Consider the following 27,272-nt stretch of genomic DNA (forward strand, 5'->3'; position numbering starts at 1 on the left):
TCGCAGCCTCAATCATGCATTTCATTTTAGGCTTTCCGTCTGCCGGTCCCAGCTCAAAGCACGATGGGATTGGGGATAATAGATTGCCGCACACATGACACAAATTAGCTCTCAGTTTAGACTTGGGATAATAATTGAGGGTGAGACAATGAAGGTCATTTTGAGTTAGCCACAATGGCTTTCTCCAGCAGACCAACCAAAAAAACAGCACTCTGCCCACCCCTGCTCTCAGCAATTGTTGACCCGGAGATAAGGGATGGCAGCTACATCGAGCATTTCAGTTTCAGCATCATAAATTGGAAAGCCTCCAGACAAAAATGGAGATAATAGATGGCGGCCACTTGAGTGCAGTTCCTTTTAGGCGAAATTAACAGTCAAAGCTGGAGGCAAAACACGGAGTAAACCAAGCTTTGGTTTATGCTAGTTGGGTTTTTAAATATCGTCATGTTGTGTGTTTTGGTGCCAGAATCAGAGAAAAAACCTCAGTGATCGTAAATTAAGGTCTTACAAGCTAACATTGGCTACATACAACAGTTAGCTGAAACTAATAAAATATTTTGCCGATATTAGAGGTGATATGGACTAGATAGGAACAATCATAAATGTTTAATTTCTCTCACCTGATATGAAGTGTGTGCTGCAAACTTCGATGAGTGCCTTGGTTCAATCTTTTTGCTTTAATGCATTTAACCACAACTTTCTTCTTTTTGTTTTATCAGCAGTCTCCGCTGCGATCCTGTAAAATTTACGATCATTAAGGTTTTTCTCCGATTCTGGCACAAAAATCAACGACATAACGACAGCTAGCAGCAACAACAGCTTTCTTCTGTCTTCAGACCAGCGAAAGACTAGTTTTACAATATTTAAGCAAAAGTCATCCATTTTGATGATATAAAGCTAAACTATTAGCGTGTTCGCTTGTTGACACATCGTTTAGGCTAAGGCCCGCCCACCGGATACTTCACAATGTTTACAAATAAATGAAAGGAGGTATGAACCCCCTCCAAGCAACTTCTGCTGGTTCGAGAGCGTTCTCCATCCGGGCACCGGTGCTGTGGAATGCTCTTCCCCCTGAGATTCGATCTGCAACCTCAGCGGAAATGTTTAAATCTAAACTTAAAACTCACTTCTACTCCATTGCATACGAATAACCTACTCCTCTTGTCGGTTGAAAATAGTTTGTGTAATATAGTGTAACAATCTGTGAAGCCCTTTGAGACTCTTCGTGATTTAGGGCTATACAAATAAAAATGACTTGACTTGACTTGACAATTCACTCGCTCATTCACACCAAGGGCCAATTTGGACCGGCCAATTAACTTAAAATGCATGTTTTTGGAATGTGGGAGGAAAACCACGCAAGCACAGGGAGAACATGCAAACTCCACACAGGAAGGTTTGATCTCACAACCTCAGAATTGTGCCGCACACACGCGAACCACCGCACCGCTGTGCTATATTGATCAAAGCATTGCAGAAAAATGCAAAAGCAACATTAGCGTGTCCACGTTAAATACGATGACCGGCAGACCTTTTCCTCCCTCAACATCTGCACCATAATAAGCGTGCCGACAGCTACAAAGAAGAAAAAAAAATTAAGCGTCAGGAAAGAAGTGATTAATTTGCCGGGGGAGGAGTTCAATGCCAATGCAAATGACGGCGTGTTAGCTCAATTTAATTTTCTCGTTTTCTTCGCTCGCTGATTGGTTGGGCGGCAGGTCATCACTGAGCGGGTCACGGAGGAGAACGCCGCTAGCTTAATTACGCCGCCAGCTCCCGAGTTCCCCTCAAGCTTGTTTGCATGTTCACCTTCAACACGTCAGCCATGGAATATCGGCGTGACAAAATGGTGTTATTCAGCCAAACGATAAAAGCAAATGTTAGATTGTGTCGTGTTCTGTGTTTTTGTACTTCCAGTGAACTTTTAGTCATTGATGTCTTAAAGATATAATGTCACAAAGAGACAAACTCATCCACTAAATTAGAAAAAAATGTTAAAAAAAAACAAGAATAAAACTGATACAATGACAAAAAAACTCGAAATGCAGGATGGACTGGGAAAAGGTGATGGTGTAAAATGAAAATCACCGGACACTGGTTGCTGTCCAAATTGTCCTCATGAAGGGTGTGGGGTCATTAGAGACACCTACAGAGTATATAAGGGCATGTGAAGTTTCCACCGCTTGGTTGGATCATTGTTTCACTCTGTCCCTTGTTTCCTCCCCGTCGCTTTGTCGCTAATTGCTCATCGTCATCATGCATTTTGTCCTGTAAATTCAGTATTTTATGTTCTCGTTTGTGTCATGATACTCTAGTTTTTTCCATCAAGATTGAGTTATCTGCTCTGTGTTATCTTTTTTTAATGTATAGTTAGCTAGTTGGTAACCCAACATATAGTGCATTCCCTTTCTTTGATGTTTTTTGGTTTTAGTTACAGCTAGCTTGTGTGCCTCTTTATTGTTTTGTTTATTGTTCATGTAGCTTGAATTTGTTCCGTTGGACTTAGTGTTCTTACATACACTGCATTGTTTTTGTTCAATTAGTGATGCAACAGATCATGTGTTGTCTTTCCTTCGTTTTTTATGTTCAGTACCACTTTAAGTAGTGGCCTGGGTCCCATATGGCTTTAACAAGCAAACCACAATGGGCTTTGGCCAAGGTGAAATGGCCCTACGTTGGGCGCCACTTATTTTGGAGAGTCGTTGGGCGTCGCCCCAAAATATACGCAGAGAGGTGATATGGCAAAAAGGGAACATTCTTTGTTGCATTCGGGACACGTTCAAAGTTCCAAACGTTCAACATTGGCCTTTATAGTGTCCTCAAATCAAGTCGTAATATCTCGTGAAGGTCGCCCGTCCCGGGTCACTCAGCATATCAGGTTGTGACCTCCTGCAACAATGTCATCCCACGACCTTTGCCAGATGCCTACATACGTATCATTAGTTATTATCCACATTCCACAACAGTTAGTGTCACAACATATTTGGAGTTGTCTTGCTGTGACATTTTTGGTTTTAGTTAGAGGTACTTAGGGTGCCTCTTCTATTCAAGTTGTGTTCATTGTTTATGTAGCTTTGTTTTTTTTTTTTTATTAGTTGGGGTATATACCTTAGGACATATACCTACACTTTGATATTTTTCTTCCTTTCATATTTTTGCTTTAATTTACAGCTGTCATATTTTGTTCAGGCAGCATGGCGGCGCAGTGGCTAGCGCGTGTGCGGCACAGTTCTAAGGTCTTGGGAACCACCTGCGTGGGTTCAAATACAGCTGCCGGACTTACTGTGCGGAGTTTGTATGTTCTCCCCGTGCTTGCGTGGGTTTTCTACGGGCAATCCGGTTTCCTCCCACATTCCAAAGACATGCATTTCAGGTGGATTGGCCGGTCCAAATTGTCCCTAGGTGTGAATGAGCGAGTTGTCTGTCCGTGTGCCCTGCGATTGGCTGGCAACCAGTTTAGGGTGTCCCCTGCCCACTGCCCGATGATTGCTGGGATGGGCTCCAGCACCCCCGCGACCCTACTGAGGATAAGCGGTGCAGTTAATGAGATGAGATGAGATGAGATATTTTGTTCATTGTTTTTTTTTAACAGTCCAAAAACAAATTGAAATTGCGCCCCCGCTACATTACGGGGCGGTATGGCTTTGATTGGTAGAGTGTGCGATCCTGGTGAAAAAGTTTTGGTTACACTGAGCTTTAGCGCTCTGCACAGAGTGTGAAGTGTTGACAGGAAGTTCGGCAGACTCTCCAGTTACACTATGAAAAATATTGAACAGGGGTGAAAAGACAGGCAAACAGAAACAGAGATAAAGAGACAAATGAAAGTGTCCTCCTAAAAGCCAAGACTAGGAAGTGTGACAAAGCATCACCACCCTCAAGGAAAAGATTGTTGTGTTTACTGTGTCTAAAAATGTTACCAGCGCAGAGCGTGAAGGTTGTATGGAGCTGTCACTTAAAGAAATTATACTAGAGTCATGCGGAGTTTTTTCAGAGTTTTTTTTTAACGTGCCAAAAAATGCTTCGATTAAAGCGTGGACGGAGGTGACGTGTCAATCACTAATATTGACAATCAGGGGGGTGACCTTCTCAAGGTTTCTCCATTTCCCTCATGTTGAGGTTTTTGAGTTTTTCCTTGCCCTCATGTAGGTTTTAGATCAGAAGATGGTGTAATAATAGTCTGTAGTTTGCAAAAATCTGTGGTCTATGCAGTCTTTTGAGACTCCTTGTGATTAAAAGCTGTACGAATAACCACGATTTGTCTTCACATGTACCCACCAGTATAATGTGATTACTTAAAAATGTATTGATCAAAGCCATTATATGCACCACTTATCCTCAGTAGGGTTGCGGGGGTGCTGGAGCCCATCCCAGCTATCTTCGGGCAGTGGGCAGGGAACACCCTGAAATGATTGCCAGCCAGTCGCAGGGCACACAGAGACAGACAAGTCTTCTGCTGGTTCGAGAGCGTTCTCCATCCGGGCACCGGTGCTGTGGAATGCTCTTCCCCCTGAGATTCGATCTGCAACCTCAGCGGAAATGTTTAAATCTAAACTTAAAACTCACTTCTACTCCATTGCATACGAATAACCTACTCCTCTTGTCGGTTGAAAATAGTTTGTGTAATATAGTGTAACAATCTGTGAAGCCCTTTGAGACTCTTCGTGATTTAGGGCTATACAAATAAAAATGACTTGACTTGACTTGACAATTCACTCGCTCATTCACACCAAGGGCCAATTTGGACCGGCCAATTAACTTAAAATGCATGTTTTTGGAATGTGGGAGGAAAACCACGCAAGCACAAGGAGAACATGCAAACTCCACACAGGAAGGTTTGATCTCACAACCTCAGAATTGTGCCGCACACACGCGAACCACCGCACCGCTGTGCTATATTGATCAAAGCATTGCAGAAAAATGAAATCACGTTCTCTCCTGAACCTCTGACGCATAGAACAAATGTGTTTCTGATAATGATTCCCTGCTGTCGATAAATCATTTTCTAAGTTCTTAATTTATGGGATTCACCAGACAGATTGAACACGTTTATAAACTTATTTTGAGCAACTTTCCTTTAACCTTCATTTAAATGAGCTAAAATGATTTCTTAAGATATTGTCTTTCCAACCACCAAAGGCCGTCTCACCTGCATGCTTTTGAACTACTTTTTACATTATAGGTGTGTCCTAAAATAACGTAAATTAATATTCATATCCATCTATAATATATTCAGAAATACCACAGTAGTCCCGATAAGCAGCAGAAGCAGAGTGTAAAGAATGCTTCTGTGTCCTCCGAGGCAAACTTGAGAAAAGGTACGACTTCAGAGAAGCGTTCTCAGGAGTAGAAAAGTTGAACAAAAGCAGGACTGATGAGAATCGAAAAGCTCAACAGCAGTGTATGAAGTTTGTCACCAACATTTCAGGACTGCTGTCACCAAACTCCAAAAGACACACAGCGTCAAAGAATCCTTTTTGCCACGCCTTCAGCAAACCTTTCTTGGTCAGCAACTGTCAGATGCTCAGGGAAATGTGAGCCCCTTTGATTTTTCTTCATGAAAAAAATAAATAAAGGGTGAAACACCCAATTTTTGTACATGTTATTTATAGTGATACATCTGGTAAACAACTGAAAGCTAATGTTGGAATGGATGTGTTCTTATCACAGGGAAACAACTTTAAAAATGTATTTGCTTGAGATTTGTACGTTTACTTAAACTAAAATTGCACTTCAAGTATATATATTTTTTCATATTTCAGACAATCTTGCTTATTTTAAGCATTTTTATTTACCGTATTTTCCGCACTATAAGGCGCACCTAAAAGCCTTTATTTTTTTCAAAAGCTGACCATGCGCCTTATAATACAGTGCGCCTTATTTATGGATTAATTTTAAAATTGCAAAGTTTTCCAACTAACTTGCAGCCGCCAACTAGATTTTCCCCCGAACGCCAAGTAGTACGCGGTGTATGCTTTTTATCATTTACAGGCTGGCATTGGCTTAAACGGCGAAACAAAGCCTGCAATTGGCCGAAAAGGATGAATGTGTATAGCACGTGGCTGACGGCATAGCGAAAGCATTTTTTTCTATTCTGTATTCGTAAATATTTTATTCTCCTGGATTTACTACTCTCACGGATATAAGAGGACATTGGCTGCACATTATTATGAACACAACCACTTCGGTGAGCTACTCCGGGTTTTATATTGTCCCTGTATCTTGTTTCAGACTGAACTCGATGTTTCTGTGATAAGCGGTGCAGATAATGGATGGAATGGAGTGTCTATTTTTAAATTAAACTCAATTCCAAGTGTTTATTGTCATATGCACAGTAAAGTTGCGAGCGAAAAAGAATATAGATACTAAGGAATGGTTGGCATTTCTTGAATCCCAAGACTTTAACTTTCCGAATGATGGAACGATGCATTTGTGTGACATCGTACGGACACCGCATCCGCACGTGTTCTCGACACGTATTTGCGTCTTTGCAAGCTTTCGGAATGTTAAGGGGGTAATAAGTTGGACTGAACTATCTGACTGTTTTGTCGACGTTCCCATTGTAGCGCCTTAAAATCCGGTGCATCTTATGTATGTCAAAAATAGGACCAAAAACTATTTTTTCGGGGTGCGCCCTATAACCCGGTGCGCCTTATAGTGCGGAAAATACGGTAACCATATATTTCCTATAATATTTTTCTAGTGCATTTATTTGATCATTTTGTTTTTACTTTTTTTCTAAGAGTGCAAAGGGGAAGATATTTATGTGAATTATTTTAAACATGCGTATGACTCTCCCCCCCCTCCCCCCTCTCTCTCTCTCTCTCTCTCTCTCTCTCTCATATACACCTGAAGGAAAAATTACATTTTAATTACCTTTGGTTTTACTTGAGCAGGTACAGTGGAGATAGTAGGTGGATGCAGAGGAGGGGAAGCTGACAGTAATTTTAATTAAAGTTTTTCGATTGCTTATGGGCTTGCAATTTAGTTAGCTTAGCGATCTTTGTGCTTTCTTTGTATTTTTCGATAATCACAAAATGTTTTTCCTTGGTTTTCATGATTCTGCATAGGTAAATATACATTACAAAAAATACAGTATTTGTATTGTAAGTTTTTTATAAAGGACCAGGGATTGTGGACTGAATTAAGAAAAATTAGTTGTGGGAGGTAGTTCAGCTAATAGAATATCAGTATTGTTATTGTGACATGACACAAACCAATGGCAAATCAGAATTTTCTAGTTTACATCTCTTTGTGGCGGGTCTGCGTGGTGCATTATGTCCCCCTTTTGTGCCACGGAGCCGTCGTCCATGCTCTTGACTCGGTGAGTTCGTAAGCTTGGCGCTTCCCAGTCCGCAGGCTGCGTTGCACAAAAGGTGGGCAAAATCCATTGCGCACATGTATCCTCCACAAAGAAAAATAAACTAAGAACAATTAAGGGTAATTTACAAAACGTGACAAGAGAAGGTGTCATCCTCAGAAAAAGAAAAAAAAGTCACTCACATATGAAATATGAAAATTCAGGTTTCCTTCGGGCTCATTCTCTCAAATCAAGTTCATTTATAGGGCTCGGGCTGGTTCGGGCTTCAATAACCGCGGGCTGGGTCGGGCTGGGTCGTGCTGGATTTTTTTAGGCCTGATCGTACCTCTAATGTCGACCAATAGCTGACAGATAATTTTAGAGATACTGTTCACATAGTTATATGTAAAGGTTTAAATTTTGTAATTTGATGTTGATGTATAGTGGGGGGAACACTGTACAGAGGGGCCATAAAAATATCTTTATTCACACTGTAAAGTGAAAACATCCAAAGGCAGGGACATTTCCTGCCCGCCCTTTGTTCTTTCACAATCATGCAGGTGTGTTTGTCTTGAAACAAGGGCAAACTGTCCATCTTTTTTGGTGGCAGGTTGTGAATCATCACTCAATAAAATAAATAAATACGGTTGTTCATTTTTCTGCAGCCGCCTCACCAGTTTTTTTTTATTCGCTTCTGGGTCCCCACAAAGCACTTGATGTTTTTCTGTTGACACAAGGTCTGCCTTAATTCCCATCATCACTTTCCCTCCAACCAACTCCCCGTGGTATTAACATCGTCCTCGCTCTGCTGGGAAAAACGAGTGTAAAACACAGTTTTTTTCTTTTTATTATCTTTTGCTTTTTTTTTCCTCCAGAGCATAAGTCTGTTCAGGACTTATGAAACTGGAATTTTTGGCAGCGTTATCTCGGGCCCCCAGCGGTAATTACCGAAGAGGTTTACATTGCATTGCAGGCTGCCGACCCAACCGGCTTGGAAATATTATTACTTGTCGGTTTCTTTGTGATGCTGCTGTGTTTTCCCGGGCCAACTTTTAACCTTGCGGGGTGCCGCACTGTGAAACTCAATATTAATATGGAGCAAAGACGGGGGAGCAAGTTGGTGAGAATAATATGTTTGACAACAATGTTTTATCACCCAAGACAGTGTTTCCAGTGAAACCTTAAAAGTCAGTTATATAAAGGCTTTGAACTTAAATTTCACAAAACTTTGCAGTTCTTCTGGCACCAAGCTATATACTGCAAGACTCTCATCAACTGTTATTATTATTTTACTTCGGCTGATATGAGATTGTGACTGGTTTGTTGCATGAGAGTGCACAAACTAACGAACCAATCATCATCAATTCCTTCCTACTTCTGTTTTCTTTTACAAGAACTGTGTAGTTCTGACTTGAAGTTACCTGTATTTATGCCTGAGACTAAACTTATTCCCCAGAGTCTGGTTTGTAATGATCACGACACGGAAAAAGATAGAGTAAAAGCATAAAGTCACTTAAGCTTAACTTATCGATTTCTCCTCTTTATTACTCCGTCCGTATTTTTCCGATCTTGCTGGCTTGGCGATTCATGTGTCTTTAAAGGGTATACCAGTAACCGAAATCCAATTTGTTTAAGTTATTTTTGCAATCGAAATGATAGTGTTGGAGAACCCGGAGCTTAACTTTTATCGATCAATCAATAATATGTTAGCCAGTAAGAACTATAATGAAACAATACTGTTTCGGGCTCATAACACTAACATAGAGTATACATAATGTTGACAATTCAAGTGATTGTGGGTGTGTTTGTGATGTGAAAATATGTCACTTCTAAATAATATATATTCACTAATTAATCCCACACAAGCCTTGGCGAAGAAATATATCACTCATTATTAAGTGACATCTGTTGTAATATTGAATTGTGTCTCTGCATGATTCTATGAATTTTCAGCAATAACCTTTCTAATAGTTTTGTCGTTTACATCACCTTCACTTATAAAGTTGGAATTAATGTACCTTAGGACTATTCATATATTTGATTGTGGTTATGATCATTTACTTCTAAATGTAGTCTTTTGACTATACCCATGGTTTGCTGTTGGGAGAAAGCCTTAAGTCATAACCTCTCCTCTTAGTATATCAGTTTATGTCAGACATTTTGACCGTGCACTTAAATTCATTTCATAATTATGTCCGGAATGATTGGTTTTATGTTTTGGGTTTTTATCGTAATAAAAATATACTGTTATAATTTCGCTTATTGATTTATTTTCCACTTACCTTTATTTATTATAGTCCCTATTGTCAATTAATGTAGTGAGGGTAGCATTTTGTGTGCCCTCTTTTCATTTCTTGAAAATTGCAAGTTTTATTTCCTTGATTATCACATTTTGGCTTCTCCATTTACCATCACTGCAAAATTCAGAACAATAGCTCAAAAATACAGTACAAAAGATACACTAACTGTACCGCCCTAACTTGAAGTCTTTACAAAGCATGAGAGATTCTGAACTGAATGAAAAAGAGGCATTGTGGGAAGCAGTTCAGCCAATAACATATCGGTATGCACATGGTGCTGTGACGCAGACCAAAACCAACCCAGCATTTTATATGACGTTGACTGATAGCAGACCGGTATTTTACATGTTCTGTTTTAATTGTAAAGAGAAGGCCTTGAGTCTTATAACATGTAAAATCTTTCTTACAAGTAGTGTCGGCCGATTGATAGAATAGAATAGAATATACCTTTATTGTCATTGTTACAAATGGGCTAACATATTGTGACAACGAAATTGGGCATGACACTCCAGTTTTACACATTCATAGTGAGGTATGAGCAAGAAGATAAAGGAACAGAGAAGATAATGTTATAAGACAAGGGGGATAAGGCTATAGTTATAATTTACATGGTATTTACACAAGAAATGTCGATCATTATAGCGTGGTGTCAAATGACCAGCTATCGGTAAAAAATATATATATCCGGCCGCTGACCAATAGATATCCGTTCGATACCTATTGGCCCAATACAAATTGTGCATACAAGATGTTTTATTTTGGGTTACCAATCTGCAATGTAATATAGAAGTATTTTGGTAACATTTTGGTAAGTATTTTGGTAATGTTGTCAGCGGTTCAGGTTCATGTTAACCTGACCTCTGCGCACTTGGTTTGTCAAAAAATAAATGAGCATTTTAAAAGATGATTTCTCCCCATTTACCATGCAAATGCTTTGGATTACTATTCATGGTCTGGCTTCATCCCAATCTTTGTGCCTCACTCAGGCTGCTTGTTTTTTCGCCGCGGTGGCTTTATCCAACTGTGGCTTATCTTTGAATTCTCAGGTTGGGCTAATTGGCATTATTAAACCAGTGGTGGGCTGAAAACACTCAGCTTGACAGTCTGCCTGTTTGCACAAAAACTATCAATGCCTCTGCATGCCTATTTGGGAATTGGACAAGCAGCTGTCAGTTCCAATAAAAAAAACTAAATAATTTAAAAATGAAAGTGTGTAGCTTTGCCGGAGGCCCAGGTAGTCCAATTACAGGAAGACACATTTAATGTATTAGGCGGGAGTTGACGCCTGTTTTCTTTTAATTCAGACTGCAGGAGGGGAAAGAGAGGCACGTCATTGGTTGGTGTGTGAAGGGCAAACGCGGTAGGGAGCCTTTGCTGAATTTTTGGAAGGGTTTACAATTGATGGGGGAAAGAACGATGGAAAGGGAAAACAGTAGACACTGAATTAGAATTTTATTTATTTTCATTGATAACAACGCAGTGAACAAAGTAGACACGTGGCACTTGAAGGAGAATGTTTTTTTTCCTCTGTGTGTTTGTTTATCATCCAGATTCGAGCAGTTCCATTTAGGTTTTTTATTTCAATACAATGGATAACAACACATAAAACATAATATTTTAGGCTTGTGAGCAAAAAACAATGTTGTGAGGGTTTTACAAGTGTACTTTCAAAATGGATGACAAGCATTTATAAACCAAGGGTCCGAAAATGACTGACTATGACAAAAACGAAACATAAGTCGGTAGAAAACTCCTCAGATGCCATCTTTACACAAGTCCTTTGTCTGGACTAAATACTGAAGGTGGTTTGATAAGACACAAAGCCTCCATCCCAACAGTAAATAGGATCACCATTTAGAACCATGTAGAGACTGAAATGAATGCATTTATTGAGACCAAGTATGTAAGTAAACAACTACCATCGACTACATGGATCACGAAGTGCATTAACCCTGGATGGATATGAAATTAAAGACCTAAAAAAAAAATAAAAGATAAAAAAAGAATGTCAGGATAGATAGGCAAACATATCGACAAGCTAGTGCTTGGAGACGGGCCTAAGTTGTTTGTGTCTCCCTCTGCTTTTTTGTTCGCCGCTAGCTGGAATTTCGCTATTGTTTATCTAAGGTCGAGTAGTTTTAATTTGTAAACACGTATTTATGGGTGACTTTCAATTCGTTTGTCCCCAAAGTTACTGTTATTTTCTTACTTTTGCGAATATACAAGTGTGACTCGTTTATTGCATTAGGCTGCGCCAACTATCGCACCATCTTCATCAATTCCTTCCTACTCGCGGTTTCTTGTCACTATTTACTCTCCCGTCCATTAAAACATAAAATTCCCCCAAAATATTTACCATATTTTCTGCACTATAGGGTGCACCGGGTTATAGGGCGCACCCCCAAAAAATAGTTTTTGGTCCTATATCTTCCATACATAAGGCGCACCGGATTATAAGGCAAAGATTACAATGGGAGCGTCGACAAAACAGTCAGATAGTTTAGTCAAACTTATTACCCCCTTAACATTCCGAAAGCTTGCAAAGAAGCAAATACGTGTCGTAGACACGTGCAGATGCGGTGTCCGTACGATGTCACTCAAATGCATCGTTCCAAATATCATTCGGAAGGTTAAAGTCTTGGGAATCAAGAAATACCAACCATTCCTTAGTTTCTATTTTCTTTTTCGCTCGCAACTTTACTGTGCATATGACAATAAACACTTGGAGTTGAGTTTAATTTAAAAAAAGACCCATCACAGAAACATCAATATCACTCTGAAACACGATACTGGGAAAATATGAAAATATATAGCCGGAGTAGCTCACCGAAGTCGTTGTGTTCAATAATAATGTGCAACCATGGTTCTCTTATATCCGTGAGTGTAGTAAATCCAGGAGAGTAAAATATTTACAAATACAGTGCAGAATAGTAAAATACTGTGTTTTCTATGCCGTTAACCCAACATGCTATTCACATTCATCTTTTTCGGCCAATTGCAGGCTTTGTTTTGCCCCTTTAGCCTATGCGAGCCTGTAAATGCTAAAAAGGATCCGCCCTCTTTACCTCCGAATAACTTTAGCCAATAGTGATCATTCAACTGATGATTGACACATCTTTTTCGGCCAATTACAGGGTTTGTTTTGCCCCTTTAGCCTATGCGAGCCTGTAAATGATAAAAAGGATCCGCCCCCTTTACTTCCGAATAACTTTAGCCAATAGTGATCGATTCAAATGATGATTGACACATTGGTTAGCCAATGAAACGCTGGTATATAAATCCCAGCATACACCGCGGACTACATCGCGTTCGGGGGAAAATCTAGTCGGCGGCTGCTTTGCATTAGTTGCAAGACTTTGCGACTTAATATTGATCCATATGTAAGGCGCACTGTATTATAAGGCGCATGGTCAGCTTTTGAAAAAAATTAAGACTTTTAGGTGCGCCTTATAGTGCAGAGAATACGGTACTTATAAACGGGTAGAGTGAGATTGTGCAGTGTAGCAGATAAAAAATATGTACCCTTTATCATACCAGACACTTTAGTGTTTATTCCATTTTAGAATTATCAACAGATTTAATTACTCTGTACCACTTTGTTGTCTGAATTGATCTTTTTCAGCACTTCAATGTTTTTTTTGTTTGGTATTTATATGAATGTAATAAACGAAACACTTAAAACATGTATGTAAAGGCCTCTGAGGTTTTTTTTTTGATCCATTGTTGTATCACACACCAGGAAATTTGTATTTTCTTTACTGTATTTTAAAATGTGGGGGTTTTCTGGCTAATTTCACACTATTTTTTTGTATTTCAATCCAATTATATTTTTTTAAATGTATCTTAGTTAAGTGAATGATAGGAAACTGTTATTATTATAGTTATTTTCTTTGTAGTATATTTAGCCCACCGTTTGCGTTCCTGAATAATACTGGCTTATTTATTTGATGCCAATGCTCTTTTGTGCCTGTTGTGAATTCAAAATTTCAGAGCTGTATTTTATATACGGTATCTTATTATATTAGACTCTGTTTGTTGGGTTTTCAGTAGGTTCAAATGGGTTCACTGGACTATATGCGGCATTTAGAAAATGAATCAAGATTAGATTATTCCGGCCCTCGGCTTGAAGTCAAAATTTTGATTTGGCTTTCCGTCCATTTTATTTTGACTCCCCAGACTTAGAACTATTATTTAGTTATATGTCTGTCAGTTATTTGTTATTTTATATTGTAACTTTTTCAGCAATTAATGCAAACTATGTATCTGTTGATTTTTGGGTGCTTTATCTTCTGTTTTCGGCCAAGCGTTTTATATGTTCTGTTTCGGCCACAAATTTTCACGTGCGTGCATCCATATTTATTATCCCATCGATGTCAAAAACAGATCCATCAAAATATCGTACTGTCACATGACGGCTGCAAATGCTTGTGAAAGTTATTTTTGACAAGTCTCAAAAAAACACTTCCATTTTTCAGAATTCCTATTTCCGTTTACTTTTGCACAAACTTACAGAGATGGAAAGACCTCTACTGTTTAGCTGATTTATGATTAAGTCAACGTGGACTGGAAAGTTACAGACTCCGAATTCCATTAGCCTTGAGATTTGATGTGGTGCCACACATGCTTCCAGTTTAAAAGAAATAAAAAAGGTGGCGTGTTATATCATAGTTTGACTTTCTTTGTCTCCTTAATAAAAAACAGATATGGCGCACAAGACAAAATGAATTGCTTGAAGCTTAAAATGGAAACATGCATGTGTGACTCATCTCTGTTGACAATGACGAGTTTGGATCACTGAGTCGTTTCTCCGGTTCTTATGTTTTGTTTTCAGGGTGGAAAAATCCCGGTAAGATGGACGGCACCAGAGGCCATCGCCTACAGGAAGTTCACATCTGCAAGCGACGTATGGAGCTACGGTATTGTCATGTGGGAGGTCATGTCATTTGGAGAGAGACCCTACTGGGACATGTCCAATCAGGACGTAAGTGCAATTTGACGGATGCTAACATATAGTATATATAAAAACACACACACAAAAACACTCTCGCTTCTACATGTGGCAAACGTATAAAGGATCTTGGAGGTTTAAGTAAAACCAAAGAGGAAAAGCTTAGATGAAGTTGTGATACTGGTTTGGATTTGTTAAGTTTTAATAAGCATAAATATTTTTACCCAAAAAAGCCAATGTGCAGAAAGGTTAATTGTGCACGACATACCTTGGAGAAAAAGCACTAGTGTACTTCAAATACACCCAAAATAAAATTAAGATTAGAGTGTTTTCGTTTTTTATAACATATAGTTCGTACTTTCTATATCTAACATATGTGTACATGATTAAACAAAAGTATAACTGCATATAACTGCATACAAATGAAAAAAAAACACATTTGATTTACCTTTCGTATGACGTGACTTGTGCTGGTAAAGTGGAGTTAGTGGGTGGATGCAGAGAGGCAAGAAAATTAAAAGTGAGGAAAACTACCCACATAAATACATTAAAATAACAACATAGTAAATAGAAATTACTATGTATATGTGTATTTAATCAAACAAAATCTTAGATAAATAGCCGTAAACGAAAACATTTTTTTTTTATTATCTTTGCTGAACGTGGCTTGAGTGGAGTTAATGGGTGGATGCAAAGAGGGTAGGACATCTGAAGAAAAATACCCAGGTAAAATATTTAAATAAACATAATAGTACATAGTAAGTGCTACCTACTTGTAATATATGTGCATATGATTAAATAAATATTAAGGAGGGAAGTAGCTGAACTGTCCAACTAAACACCACCCCTCTTGGCAATTTCTTTCAAAGCACACAAGATTCTAAACTGAACACAAGAGAGGAATAGTGGGAGTGAGTTCAGCCAACAGCACATCGGTATCTTCATTATGCCGTGAAAAAAAACAGTAGCAGACTAAAATCTTACATGACGACACTCAATATGAGACAGGCATTTTAGAGACATATTGAACAATCTGAACAATGTTAAAAAATCTGTGTTGATGACACTAGCTGCTGATGCTTGCGTCAGCAACATGTATCGCTAATGCTAGCTAACAAACCATAATGCTTGTTCATAAATTATGTTAACTAAATTCATTTATTATTTTAAAAATGAACATTTTTTAAAGTATATGATTCTTACTATGAAACAATAGTTGCTTGCTTTTGAAGCAGCAGTAGTAGGATGTAAATGTTGGTCTGTGAAGCCATGTAATGTTCTTCTGTGTTTTACCACACTTTACATTATCTTACAGATATAATCTTTCATTAAAATGCACCCTGGTGCGATAAGTAACAGATGTGAAATAGAGTATTAAAGATAGTATAATCTTAAATCTGCAGTACAGTTGAGTGCAGCCCGGCATAATCTTGATAAATGATCCGGATTCAAGTTTCGTGTTTGTTTGATGTGCGAAGTGAGGCGAGGACAGCCTCCGCCTCGGCAGGTTGGCGTTTGCTGCTGGCCCACTGAGGCGGCATCTGTTGCGTCGGACGCTCCTCGCGGAGCGGCCTCTGCTGGCCCCACAGGCCCGTCGCTTCGGCTAGCTCACCGAAACAAATCACAGGGTTTGGGAGTGATTCCAAAAGCTTGCGTTTGTGTTTTTGGGAGTGGATGCAATCCAAACGGGCACAGGAAACAGAAGAGTCCTCGTTGACTCGTGTTCCAAAATCTCCACGGGAAGTAGAGGGGAGAGTGGGAGCTCGTAAGGCTTGTAAAATGTTCTCGTTAAAGTCGGCTTCAAGGACATCGTCAAAGATAATGGAAGATGGAGGGTGATAACGTTGGTGATTTATCACCACTTACTGTTTCATATGCTATTGGAAATACAGGTTACTCTGTCCCTGCCTTAACTATTTGATTGTGCTTTAAAGGGACACTGTTTAACATTTGACCACCAAATGCCGATGTATTGTTTAGTAACTGAAAATGTGTTTTGCAAAGCACAAAGATTTACAAAAACTATGGAGACTCAAAGTCAACAAACTGCGCTATTTTCTTTCTCGTGTTTTTGCCCAGCCTTTTACAAGCAAGATGTCTGACAATTATGTCAGCTTCCATTAGGTGAGCCTCATGTTATGTATAAAAAAGAAAAAAGTTTATTCACCTACGAATATTTCAAGGAAGGAACATTTATATGATAGTTCACATATTTTTGCTCAATACTCAAATTAATATTGTTTGTTTCTTTGTTTTTTAAGGAATTCAGTTGTTACTATTAGGGGGTGCTAAAGAAAATGCAATGTCCCTTAAAGAAAAAAACTGTAGAATTGATATTTTCAGTATAATTGCTCATCCCTCATCTGTCCAAGATGTACTGAAACAAATATTTAGTATTCATTTTCACTTAATCAGATTTACTAATACTAATTCTCACCTATACTATATTTTCTAGGTAAGAGGTGTAGTTACCGTATTATTCAGACATTAAGGGGCTCCTAAAAACGTTTTTCTTATTTCAGAGTCCTATAACCTAGTGTGCCTTATAGACTGTTAATACAGTAAATAAAATTGAGAATGCATAATTACACTCAAATACTTCTTAATCAAGTTAATTTAGTTGCAAAACCAGATATCCCAAAATGTATGTTCTTTGAAACAAATTTCAGGACTAAAGGTATTTATATATATATAGATATACATATTCAGTTTTTTTTTCATTCTATCTCATAAAAAAATCTATTAAGGGTGTGACTTATAATCAGATGCACCTTATAGTCAAGAAAATATGGTAATTCTAAGGGTGTGTATCTATTAAGTCACAACAGGTCAGTGGCCACGACAAGTTTAATAGGGAGGATGTACAGTTCATTTGGATGTAAACGCATGGGAAGTACATGACATAAAATTATTTATTACCTGACTATGACAGTATTTCTTTAAGCTTTGCCTCCCCCTTCTTGCGGTCCAGGTGATTAATGCCATCGAGCAGGACTACCGACTTCCCCCTCCTATGGATTGCCCCAGCGCTCTGCACCAGCTCATGCTGGACTGTTGGCAAAAGGACCGCAACATCCGGCCCCGCTTCACCGACATCGTGGCAACTCTGGACAAGATGATCCGGAACCCCGCCAGCCTCAAAGCTGTGGCCAACATCCCTGCCGTGTAAAAAATGCACTCATTTGCATCATACAGATACGCTGCTTTGTTTATTTGTTTGCTTAATGTATTATGTACGATCTCGTCCACGTGAACGCATTACTTGCCGTTGCAATGGATTGCATCACATACGTTCCTTGTATGGTGCAAGGCGACCGCGTGGCATCGGGCTCATTTTGTGTCACTTTTAGTGTCGGTTGTCCTTTGATTTTGGTGGTTAATCCATTACATAAACAGCCAAACTAGTTGAATTTACATGGCCTAATTTATGCAAAGTAGGAAACATTCAGTGTCTAAGAAAATGTGAATTTTCTGGTAAAATTCCTTAAATTTTTTATAAGTAATTGAAAAATTTATCACACACCATAATGGATGCCACAGTTGTGGGCATCCATATATAGCGTTTATGTCTTTGTTTCTGGCAAGCACAACTTTTAAAAACCTGACTTATTTGATTTCTCCATTTTATTTCCTGCCCCAACAGTGGAAATGCCACAGTTGTATCCATCCATCTATAGTGAAAGTCACAGTTGTAGACATCTTTATATAGTGTTATTATATGTTTCTGGCAAGGCATGTACGAGCTCACCTTGTAAACAGATGGCACGCAGCACTGGAGCACACTTTTGGACTGAAAAAGCACAGCACTTTGTTTATTTTGATGAGTGGCATGAAATCATCTTTCATTTAATATCAATAGGTAAATGCAGTACCTATCTATTTGCGTAATGCTTGTGCTTGCCCCTCCCTGGTCCCTTTGCTTGCAAACTGCATTTATAAAGGTTTAATTGATTGTTATTTCACAGTCTTGAAAATAATTCATTTGGATTAATCCAATCAGAGCCCAGGAAAAGGAAAGCAGCTCTCCGATTGGTTTCAGTGTAAAATCTTTGTAAATCGATGCCATAATGCCTTAAAGCATGTAGATATTCCTACAACTTTTGATTTAAAAAAATCTGTGATGCCATGAGGAAATGTTGAGGGAATACTGTATATTGAAAAGTGTGCTTTTCCTCCACAGGCCCTCTCAGCCACTGCTGGACCGATCCATCCCCGACTTCAACGCCTTCAGTTCTGTAGAAGACTGGCTGGGCGCCATCAAGATGAACCAATACCGGGACAACTTCCTCAACTCGGGCTTCACCTCCTTGCAGCTGGTGGCGCAAATGACCTCAGAGTGAGCGTGACTACATGCACAAGTTGACATTTGAAGGGCCTCTCTCAAGTCAAACGCGACTATTTTTAGCACAAAACGCCCTCCAGCAGCCGGTGCAAAGCACGGAAATGCACATCACTAATGCTTTTTGCTAAAATATGTAAGCTAAGATTTAAAAAAAAAAAAAAAGTGTTCTAATTTCAAAATTGAATACAATGAGCACATGAATGTAAAAATGGTGTTTGGAAAACAAAGAGTAAAATGCTCTTTTCGTCATCGGAGAATGAAATTGTTTTAGGAAATTCAGCATTTTATTTATTTTCTTTTTTTCCAGAAAAAAAAATAATTTCCCCGATCATCTATTGGCATATTCCTTGGCAAGGGTCACGATACATATACCTTTTTCCTCATCTCATCTCCCATCTCATTAGCCGTACCGCTTATCCTCAGTAGGGTCGCGGGGGTGCTGGAGCCCATCTCAGCAATCATCGGGCAGTGGGCAGGGGACACCCTGAACTGGTTGCCAGCCAATCGCAGGGCACACGGGGACAGACAACTCACTCGCTCATTCACACCTAGGGACAATTTGGACCGGCCAATTCACCTGAAATGCATGTTTTTGGAATGTGGGAGGAAACCGGAGTGCCCGGAGGAAACCCACGCAAGCACGGGGAGAACATACAAACTCCGCACAGGAAGTCTGGAGCTGGATTTGAACCCACGCAGAAGGTTCCCAAGACATGAACTGTGCCGCACATGTGCCAACCACTGCGTCGCCGTGCTGCCCTACCTTTTTCCTATTCATTGATAATCGCAAGCTTCGTTTCTATTGTTATCATCTCCTTGCTTCTCCATTTAGCATCACTGCAGGTTCACCTCTAACCAATTAAAATGCAAAAAATACAATATTGTATCACACAACATCTTTATGAAGAACACAAGATTCCGGGCTGCATAAAGAGAAAAATAGGCGTAATGGGAAAAAGTTCAGTCAGTAGCATATTGGCATCTTCATAAAACCCATCACACAAAGCAATTGTAGACAAGCATCCCCCAGGGCATTAACCAACCGTAAACAGGCATCGTGGAAATGTATGAGGCACGTACCTACTACAGTTAGATGTACGAATACAACAACATTTTCATTTATACGTTTTTGGTCACGCGAAATGATTTGCTGTTGATTTTGTAAAGTGGGGAAAAAAACAGTATACATTGTATCAAGAAAACATTAACGTAAGTCAGGGGTCTAATGTATTTAAATGTTGTACTGGTAAATTAAATGAGTTAAAACATGTTCCAATCCCTCCACCTCCTTGTGATCCACAGGGACTTGCTGCGAATAGGCGTGACCTTAGCAGGACACCAAAAAAAGATCCTCAGTAACATCCAGTCCATGCGGGTGCAGATGAGCCAGTCCCCCACCACCATGGCATGACGGCAGGGGCCGCCGTGTCCTGGAACGGGCAGCATTCGGAGCACCGCTGAAACCGACCAACCCAGCCTCCGAATGAACCCCGATCCGTCGAAAAGCGCCAGTGTGGAGACTATCGTCTTAATCTGATCTGTATCGGGAGACCAGGGTCGACATCTCTATTTTGAAAAACCACAAAATGGAGTTCAGGGTCTACATTTAACGCACGTTTGTGGTTTTGACCCGATGTGGGATTCCTTGTTGTACCTCTATGTTATTTGGACTATTTTACGGAAAATGTAGAGTGGTGTTTATGCTACTTGGACTTACAAGTACACCCCCTGTCCCACTCTCTCCAGCTACAGGATGCTTCTATGTTATTGGGACTATTTTAAGACCAACGTGATCTGTGACAATTTTGTTTGTTTATAACTCGTGTGCAATGAAGATGCCTTGACCTGGCCAGACCTAAGTGGTAGAAAAGTAATCAGTAGGAGTAAATAGGAGAAGAATACAGGGATGTACAGTTGAACCGCTGGCGTCAACTTTTAGCTTCTACGTTTTCTTTTGTCGGGGTCTGCGTTTTGATCTTTGTAGCAAGATTTGCCACTCTTGCGTTTACACTACCTGTAAAGTCGCCGGCGGGAGGCCCCGCTGGCGCTCTCGAAAACACAAATATGTTTATCTCTCGCTAAATATGATTATATCTTTCATAATAGACCTTCATATTGAAGGTGACGCTCTTGAATGTGTATGTAAAGGATTCTCTGCTTGCATTTTTGGCAAAGACTGGTTGGACGAATGCGGCGTTTGTAGCTTCTCGAGACCCTTTCTGGACTTTGTGCATCTTTAACATTTATGGGTATCGTTAAAAAAAAGAAGAGAAGTATTGGTATTGTAGAGCTACAGTACATGACAATTGCTGTGTAGGAGTTTTCAGACAACATTTTATTGGAGATTGTGTTCAATGTGGGTGTGCAAATGCCGTATTTCCTGGTGAGCACTTACTTGTACAGTTTTCTGTCTTTATTTTTTGTGTTTTTAGAAGTGAAGGAAAAGGCACCGCCTGGTTTCGCTGAACCCACATTCACGGTAAGTGTCTACAAATGACTCCTTTGAAGACGCACAAAGCAAAAAAATATATTTTTACTGTGATATATGAGCTAAAATAGTCTCTTTTTGATGCATTATATATATATTATTTTCTTCTAACTCGGGGGTCCCCTAAGCAGCCGGGGAACTAGTACTGAAAATAACTCACCAGGGAAGGGTCAATGCAGTTTTATAGGAAGTTGGATTACTATCTGGCATGAAAAATCATTGACACAATCAGTGTATTTGAATACAATAGGTTTGAAGTTTAGGGGACACTCAAAATGAGGTGAGAAAACATATTATTTTGGTCAGGAGAGAACCCAACCCTCAGATAAGAAAATTCCCAATGGTTCTAAAAGCCCTCCTCTTACCCCTTTTAATTAAATCTCCTAGGTTACAAAAAGCAGATCCGCCCAAAGGGTGTGGATTCAAAGAATAGCTACATGATTGGACGATAGTGACAATGATGTTAACAGTGCATATTAGTCGAAATAATGGACAACTGCACGAAATGGCAGTCAACACAACTAGCAATGAGCCAAGATAATGAACAGCCGTGGCATCCTCAGCAAATTGGTGTACAGTTGACAAAAAGGTAGTGATTTACTTATCATTTCCTCATTTTTAGATAACAGAAAGATAGAAATTATATGCAGTTTATTTAATGTCCGTAAAACAGTTGTTAGATATTTACCGCTGTAACGAGTAGCTAAACAAACAAATTTCACATTGTAAGGTAGGAAGGACATATCCTGTCTACTGTACGTGAACGTTTTTTTTTTATTGTTGTTGTGTTTTTAATTCAATGATTGGAATTCAATTATTATATGGTTGAATTATGTAAATTTTGATGTCTAACAAGTCTGCCCTTTAAAATTACATTAGTCGATATCTGCAATTAATAACTGTAACTTCACTGAACAAATAACAAGTGAACTAAAAATGAAACAGAAATGATATTCTTTCATCTACAAGGGAAAGATGTGTTAGTGTGCAAAACAGACATTACAAATTTGAAAAGCTAGATAATCAGAACAAATAGTTTGTGTCTCTAAAGAGCTAGTGTGAGCATCTGGGCTTACGTTGCCAACAGATGCCTGATGCAGTTTTGACAGGCGGCTAGTCAGTTTAGATATGCATGAGCACAAAAAGGCTTTTAGTACCGTGCATACATGACACTCTACTCATCAAGGTTGCCAAAATCGCTTTGGCAGTGTTTTGGAACTCGCCAACCCGAGAAATGGGATTGATACACTCCACTACACTGATTTTCGACCATGTTTGTACGTCAGTGGCTACGTTTACATGCAGGCAATAATCCGATTGGAAACGGACTATTGCCAATCGTTTGATTACTTGAAGCAATGTCAACGCGCATAATAACCTGATTAAGGTCACAGTCCGACTGTGAGTCTTCTTAGTGCAATTTTTCCTTTCATTTTCTTATTAATCATGCCTTTATACAGATAAATGAATAGTTAGGTAGACACTCAAAATAAGGAGAGAAGTCATCAATGGATTTTTAACTTGCAGGGAGAACAGGTGAGGACTTTTGGACCATCACGATCCAAAATTCTAATGTCGGTCTAAAACCCCTCCCCTGAGCCTTTCTTTGTAATAAATCTCGGTTACAACAAAAATTTGCCCTTAAAGGGGTGAATCTAAAGACAGGATCAGGACTGACTGATAGTGACAATGATGTAAACAGTACATACTTGTAGATTAACAAACAGTAAAGCATAATAATTATAACAAAAACCTGGTATCCTATGCAATCTCCTTTGCTGGTGTCCATTATTATAAGAAACAAGCAGAATAAACGTATCCTATACATTTTGCAGTAATCGGCTAATTTGTGTGCCATGTGCATTTTCTCCTTCTTGGATTAATCTGCCTTAAAGCACAGAACCTGAGGATACTAGCAAACTTCAGATTACACGCTAAAAAAGCTACATGTGTATTGGTTGATTATGCCATTACATTTCCATTTTATTTTCTGCTCCAGGGCAAAGATACTAAAGTCCATATAGAGTGGATGTCACAGTTGTATCCCTCGATATATAATATAAGTTGCATACGAGCACACATGGTAAACACACAGGACACAGCAATGGAGCTCACTTTTGGAGCGCAAAGGGATTAGGCATAGTACCATGTGTCCATTTTGGTGAGTCACATCCATTAAATCAGCCTTTATTGGTTAAAAATGACACGTGGAAATGACGTCTATTTGTGTAATTATATCGTTCAAGCTTTGCCCTTGCAATCAGAATACTTGCAAACGCCATGTATACGGGATGATTCATGTCTCTAGGAAAACACGAATTTGGCTTGCTCCAAAAATCTGACTTCTGATCTTAGTCAGACTATCCCTTTGCATGTAAATGTAGTCACTGACATTTAATAACAGCCAGGACAATAACAGTTGGATGATTTGGATCTAGTAGGTAATGAAAAAGAGTTCACTATGCGGCCATTTAAGAAAAAAAAAAATCCCCCCCAAATCACCTTGAGCACCAGTGTTTGCTCACCTGTGCCGGAGCTAGTTCTGTATAGCGCCTTTTTCTGATTAGTAGTTTAAATGGATACAGGAATGCCAATTGCATCCCAGCTGCAGCAACATAATGTTACTTATAGCGCCTTTGTTGGATTGATTGCTTGTAATCAAAAGTTGTAATAGGAAGAAAAAAATGATTCTAAATCCAAATATCATCACCAGCATCCTGGAAGGAATTGTGCACTCAGAGGTTCCATTAATTTACTTTGGGATTTATCATTGAAATTAAATCCAAAGTAATTATTACACATGTTGTTGTATAATTTGTTAATCTGAAAGCAATTAAAGTAGAACCCCGGGATACAGCATACATCTATTCTTAAGTAAGGAACGCAAAAAATACGATGTCAAACATGCGTAATAAAAAAAATATAATTATTGCTTAATATATGTCCAATCATCCATTATCTGCACTGATTATCCTCAGTAGGGTCACGGGGGTGCTGGAGCCAATTCCAGCCATCTTCGGGCAGTGGGCAGGGAACACCCTGAACTGGTTGCCAGCCAGTCGCAGGGCACACAAAGACAGACAACTCACTAGCTCATTCACACTTATAGACAATTTGAACCGACTAATTAACCTGACATGCATGTTTTTAGAATGTAGGAGAAAACTGGAGTAAACCCACACAAGCACAGGGAGAGCATGCAAACTCCACATAGGAAGGTTCAATCTCATGACCTAAAAACTGTGTCGCGGACGTGCTAACCACTGAGCCGCCATGCTGTCTACTTAATATATGTATATATGATTTGATAACATTATGTATAAATATTCACATAAGGGGAAAATGTATTTACCTTTACTGTGATGTGATTTGGGCTGGTGAGTAGCACGCCATTCGAGATAAATCCAATACAAACATTTTAATTATTATTGAAAACATGTTCGATCTGGACTTGAAATTGCCATATGGCAGGGATAGAAACCTATGCTCATTAACTAATGCATTCTGAACCTCCTGGTAAATACATTAAAATGGGTATACGTGTATGTGTGATTTAAGAAAATAAATGCATTTACATGTAAAGGGAAAAAATGTATTAACCTTTGGTGTGGCGTGACTTAAACTGATGTAGTGCAGTAGCGGGTGGATGCAGATGGGATAGGAGACGGTGCCTCTAGTATAGATTTTAGAAATCCTATGCAAACATCCCATTACTATTATTAGAAACAAGTGCGATCGAGACTTAAACACAAGCTTTCACTGGGCATAATTTTCAAACACTTCTCAAGATTGGCACAAATACCTGCAGTGGGATTCAGTTAGAATGCATTAGCACTCCATCCAGTCTCCATCTTGTCTGTTTGTGTTTTCGTCTACACGAGAGTCCGCCAGTGAGATGTTTGTTATGCAAACATTGTCGCTCGTTTTTTGTCGTTTTCTCCATCACTATCAAAATATTAATGACTCTAAGGAAAGCCGTCTAGTTTTTTGAAGGCCCTTCGATATAGAGACAATTGACAGGGCTTGCTTCTGTTTTATGAATAAGAAAGTGGAAAACTCAAAGTTTGTAAAATTAAATACAGGACACCCCGAGCATATGGCAGTAATTGTTCTGAGGTGGGGATCCCAAGTGAAATTGCTGTATAGTGGGGGATAGAAACATGATGGAGTGGCTATGAATTCCGAACCCCTCGGTACTCTAGATAAAAATATTAATATAAAATATATGGTTCAGTAGCCCCTCTACACACAAGCTAATATAGTTGCACGAGATTAGATACAAGATATCCTTAGAGCAAAAAGATTGTCCAACATAGGAAAGAAAATCCAAGTTACGCTTCCTGTAAATTAAGATTGAATCCTAGATACGAGCTTGAACTAATTAATAATGTGTGTAGAGGAGACATTGTAAGTACTACTCATGTGTATTATAGATACATGTCCTTCAATCACATAATAAATAAAAATTCAAGTAAATGAATAATGAAAATGTATTTACTCTTGCTATGACGGGACTTCAGCTGGTCGAGGGGAGTACCTGGTGGATGCTGACGGGAATGAGATCGTGATGGTGGATCATAAATGAAACTGATTTTAAAACCTCGACTTGTAAAAATTATCATGCCTTTGGATTTCTTTAATCGCCTCCTTGTTTCTAATAATAGGTTACAGCCATGCAACTTTTTGAGGGTCGCAATTTGTTAGCCTATTTTCCATGGTTATCACATTGTTTTTTTTCTCCATTAGCAGCACTGCCAGTCTTGGGACCCACAGCGAATAAAAACAGTACGAAAAAATACTTATTGTATGACCAACTCGCTTAGTCACACACAATTCTGAATTTATATTATATATACCACAGCCATATCCCCCTAGTGGGAGGTGGCTAGAGTCATTTCTGACTCTTTTTGGGAGATTGATTCAGAGGAGGGGATTCCCAGCCCCCTCACTCAACCCAACTGAGGTGTTGGGAGTGATTAGGTGACCAAACTGAACTTGAAAAGAAAGGCATTTTGGGAGGTATTTCAGCCAATACCATACTGGCATTTTAATGATGCCATGACGCTAACCAATAGCTGATCAGAATTTTATATGGCGTCGACCAATAGCAGACATGCCTTGCGGAGAGGTGTTTAAGTTTGAATGGGCACTGGAAATCATATGTTGTTAATATTAATAAAGTGGGAAAAATGCTGTAAAGAGGGGGCTAAAAACCATCGTATTCCACACTTTAATGGCAATGACGCTGTATCCCGGGGTCTACTTGAGAAGTAAATATAAAATAATAACTCTATAAAAGGATCAATGGTTTTATGAAAACTCAAAGGATAAGTAATACTTGACTGCGAGTGTATTTCCCTGAACATTTTGTATGTGTTGTTACACTGTTATAACAGTGCAGTGAAAATCTTGCATTAGCATTGTGATCCGCGATACTGTGATGGAAAGCGATAGCAGTAACGGCATTTTATATAACGTCAAAATGAGTTGTATGGTAGGGAAAATGCTTAATTTGGATCTTCTCTTACAGGCTGCAAAGATGCTCTACATATTCATAAAACACAAAACGCACCGTGTTCACTGAAAACCCATACAAGGGAAACCAACGAGGAAAAGAACCGGGCACTTCCCCACAGCGTTCAACGGTACACGAAAGAACAAAAATGGCGTTTTTTTTTTCTTTCTTATTTTTGTACGCGTGCGTCATGTACAGACATAAATCCGGGCGCAGGTACCTTGTAAGCGTCCGCCTTTATTCGTCCTTTTCCGTCAAGCTCCCACTTGTAAAATGTGACATAAGTACACGTCCCAGAGTTTGTAAGCTGTAACTTTCTGAAAACTGTTGTACTAAAGCGCACACAATAAACGCCTTGACAAAACAGTCCTGTCACCTCTCA

At 39.2% G+C, this 27,272-nt stretch overlaps 1 protein-coding gene across 2 annotated transcripts in view; it reads left to right on the plus strand.

Annotated features, from left to right (window-relative positions):
- LOC148376338 (ephrin type-B receptor 1-B) overlaps positions 1-27,272 on the plus strand; it is a 247,142-nt gene extending 219,870 nt beyond the window's left edge. For both annotated transcript variants that reach the window (XM_088346429.1, XM_088346436.1), the window contains exons 13-17: positions 14,429-14,578; positions 17,517-17,710; positions 18,726-18,881; positions 20,190-21,366; positions 26,906-27,272. In XM_088346429.1, coding sequence (XP_088202555.1) covers positions 14,429-14,578; positions 17,517-17,710; positions 18,726-18,881; positions 20,190-20,298 — 609 coding nt within the window. In that variant the 3' untranslated portion in view covers positions 20,299-21,366; positions 26,906-27,272. The remainder of the gene's footprint in view (positions 1-14,428; positions 14,579-17,516; positions 17,711-18,725; positions 18,882-20,189; positions 21,367-26,905) is intronic.

This window comes from Urocampus carinirostris, chromosome 1, assembly GCF_059441175.1.
Source record: "Urocampus carinirostris isolate Australia breed hairy pipefish chromosome 1, RoL_Ucar_1.0, whole genome shotgun sequence".
NCBI classification, from domain to species: domain Eukaryota; kingdom Metazoa; phylum Chordata; class Actinopteri; order Syngnathiformes; family Syngnathidae; genus Urocampus; species Urocampus carinirostris.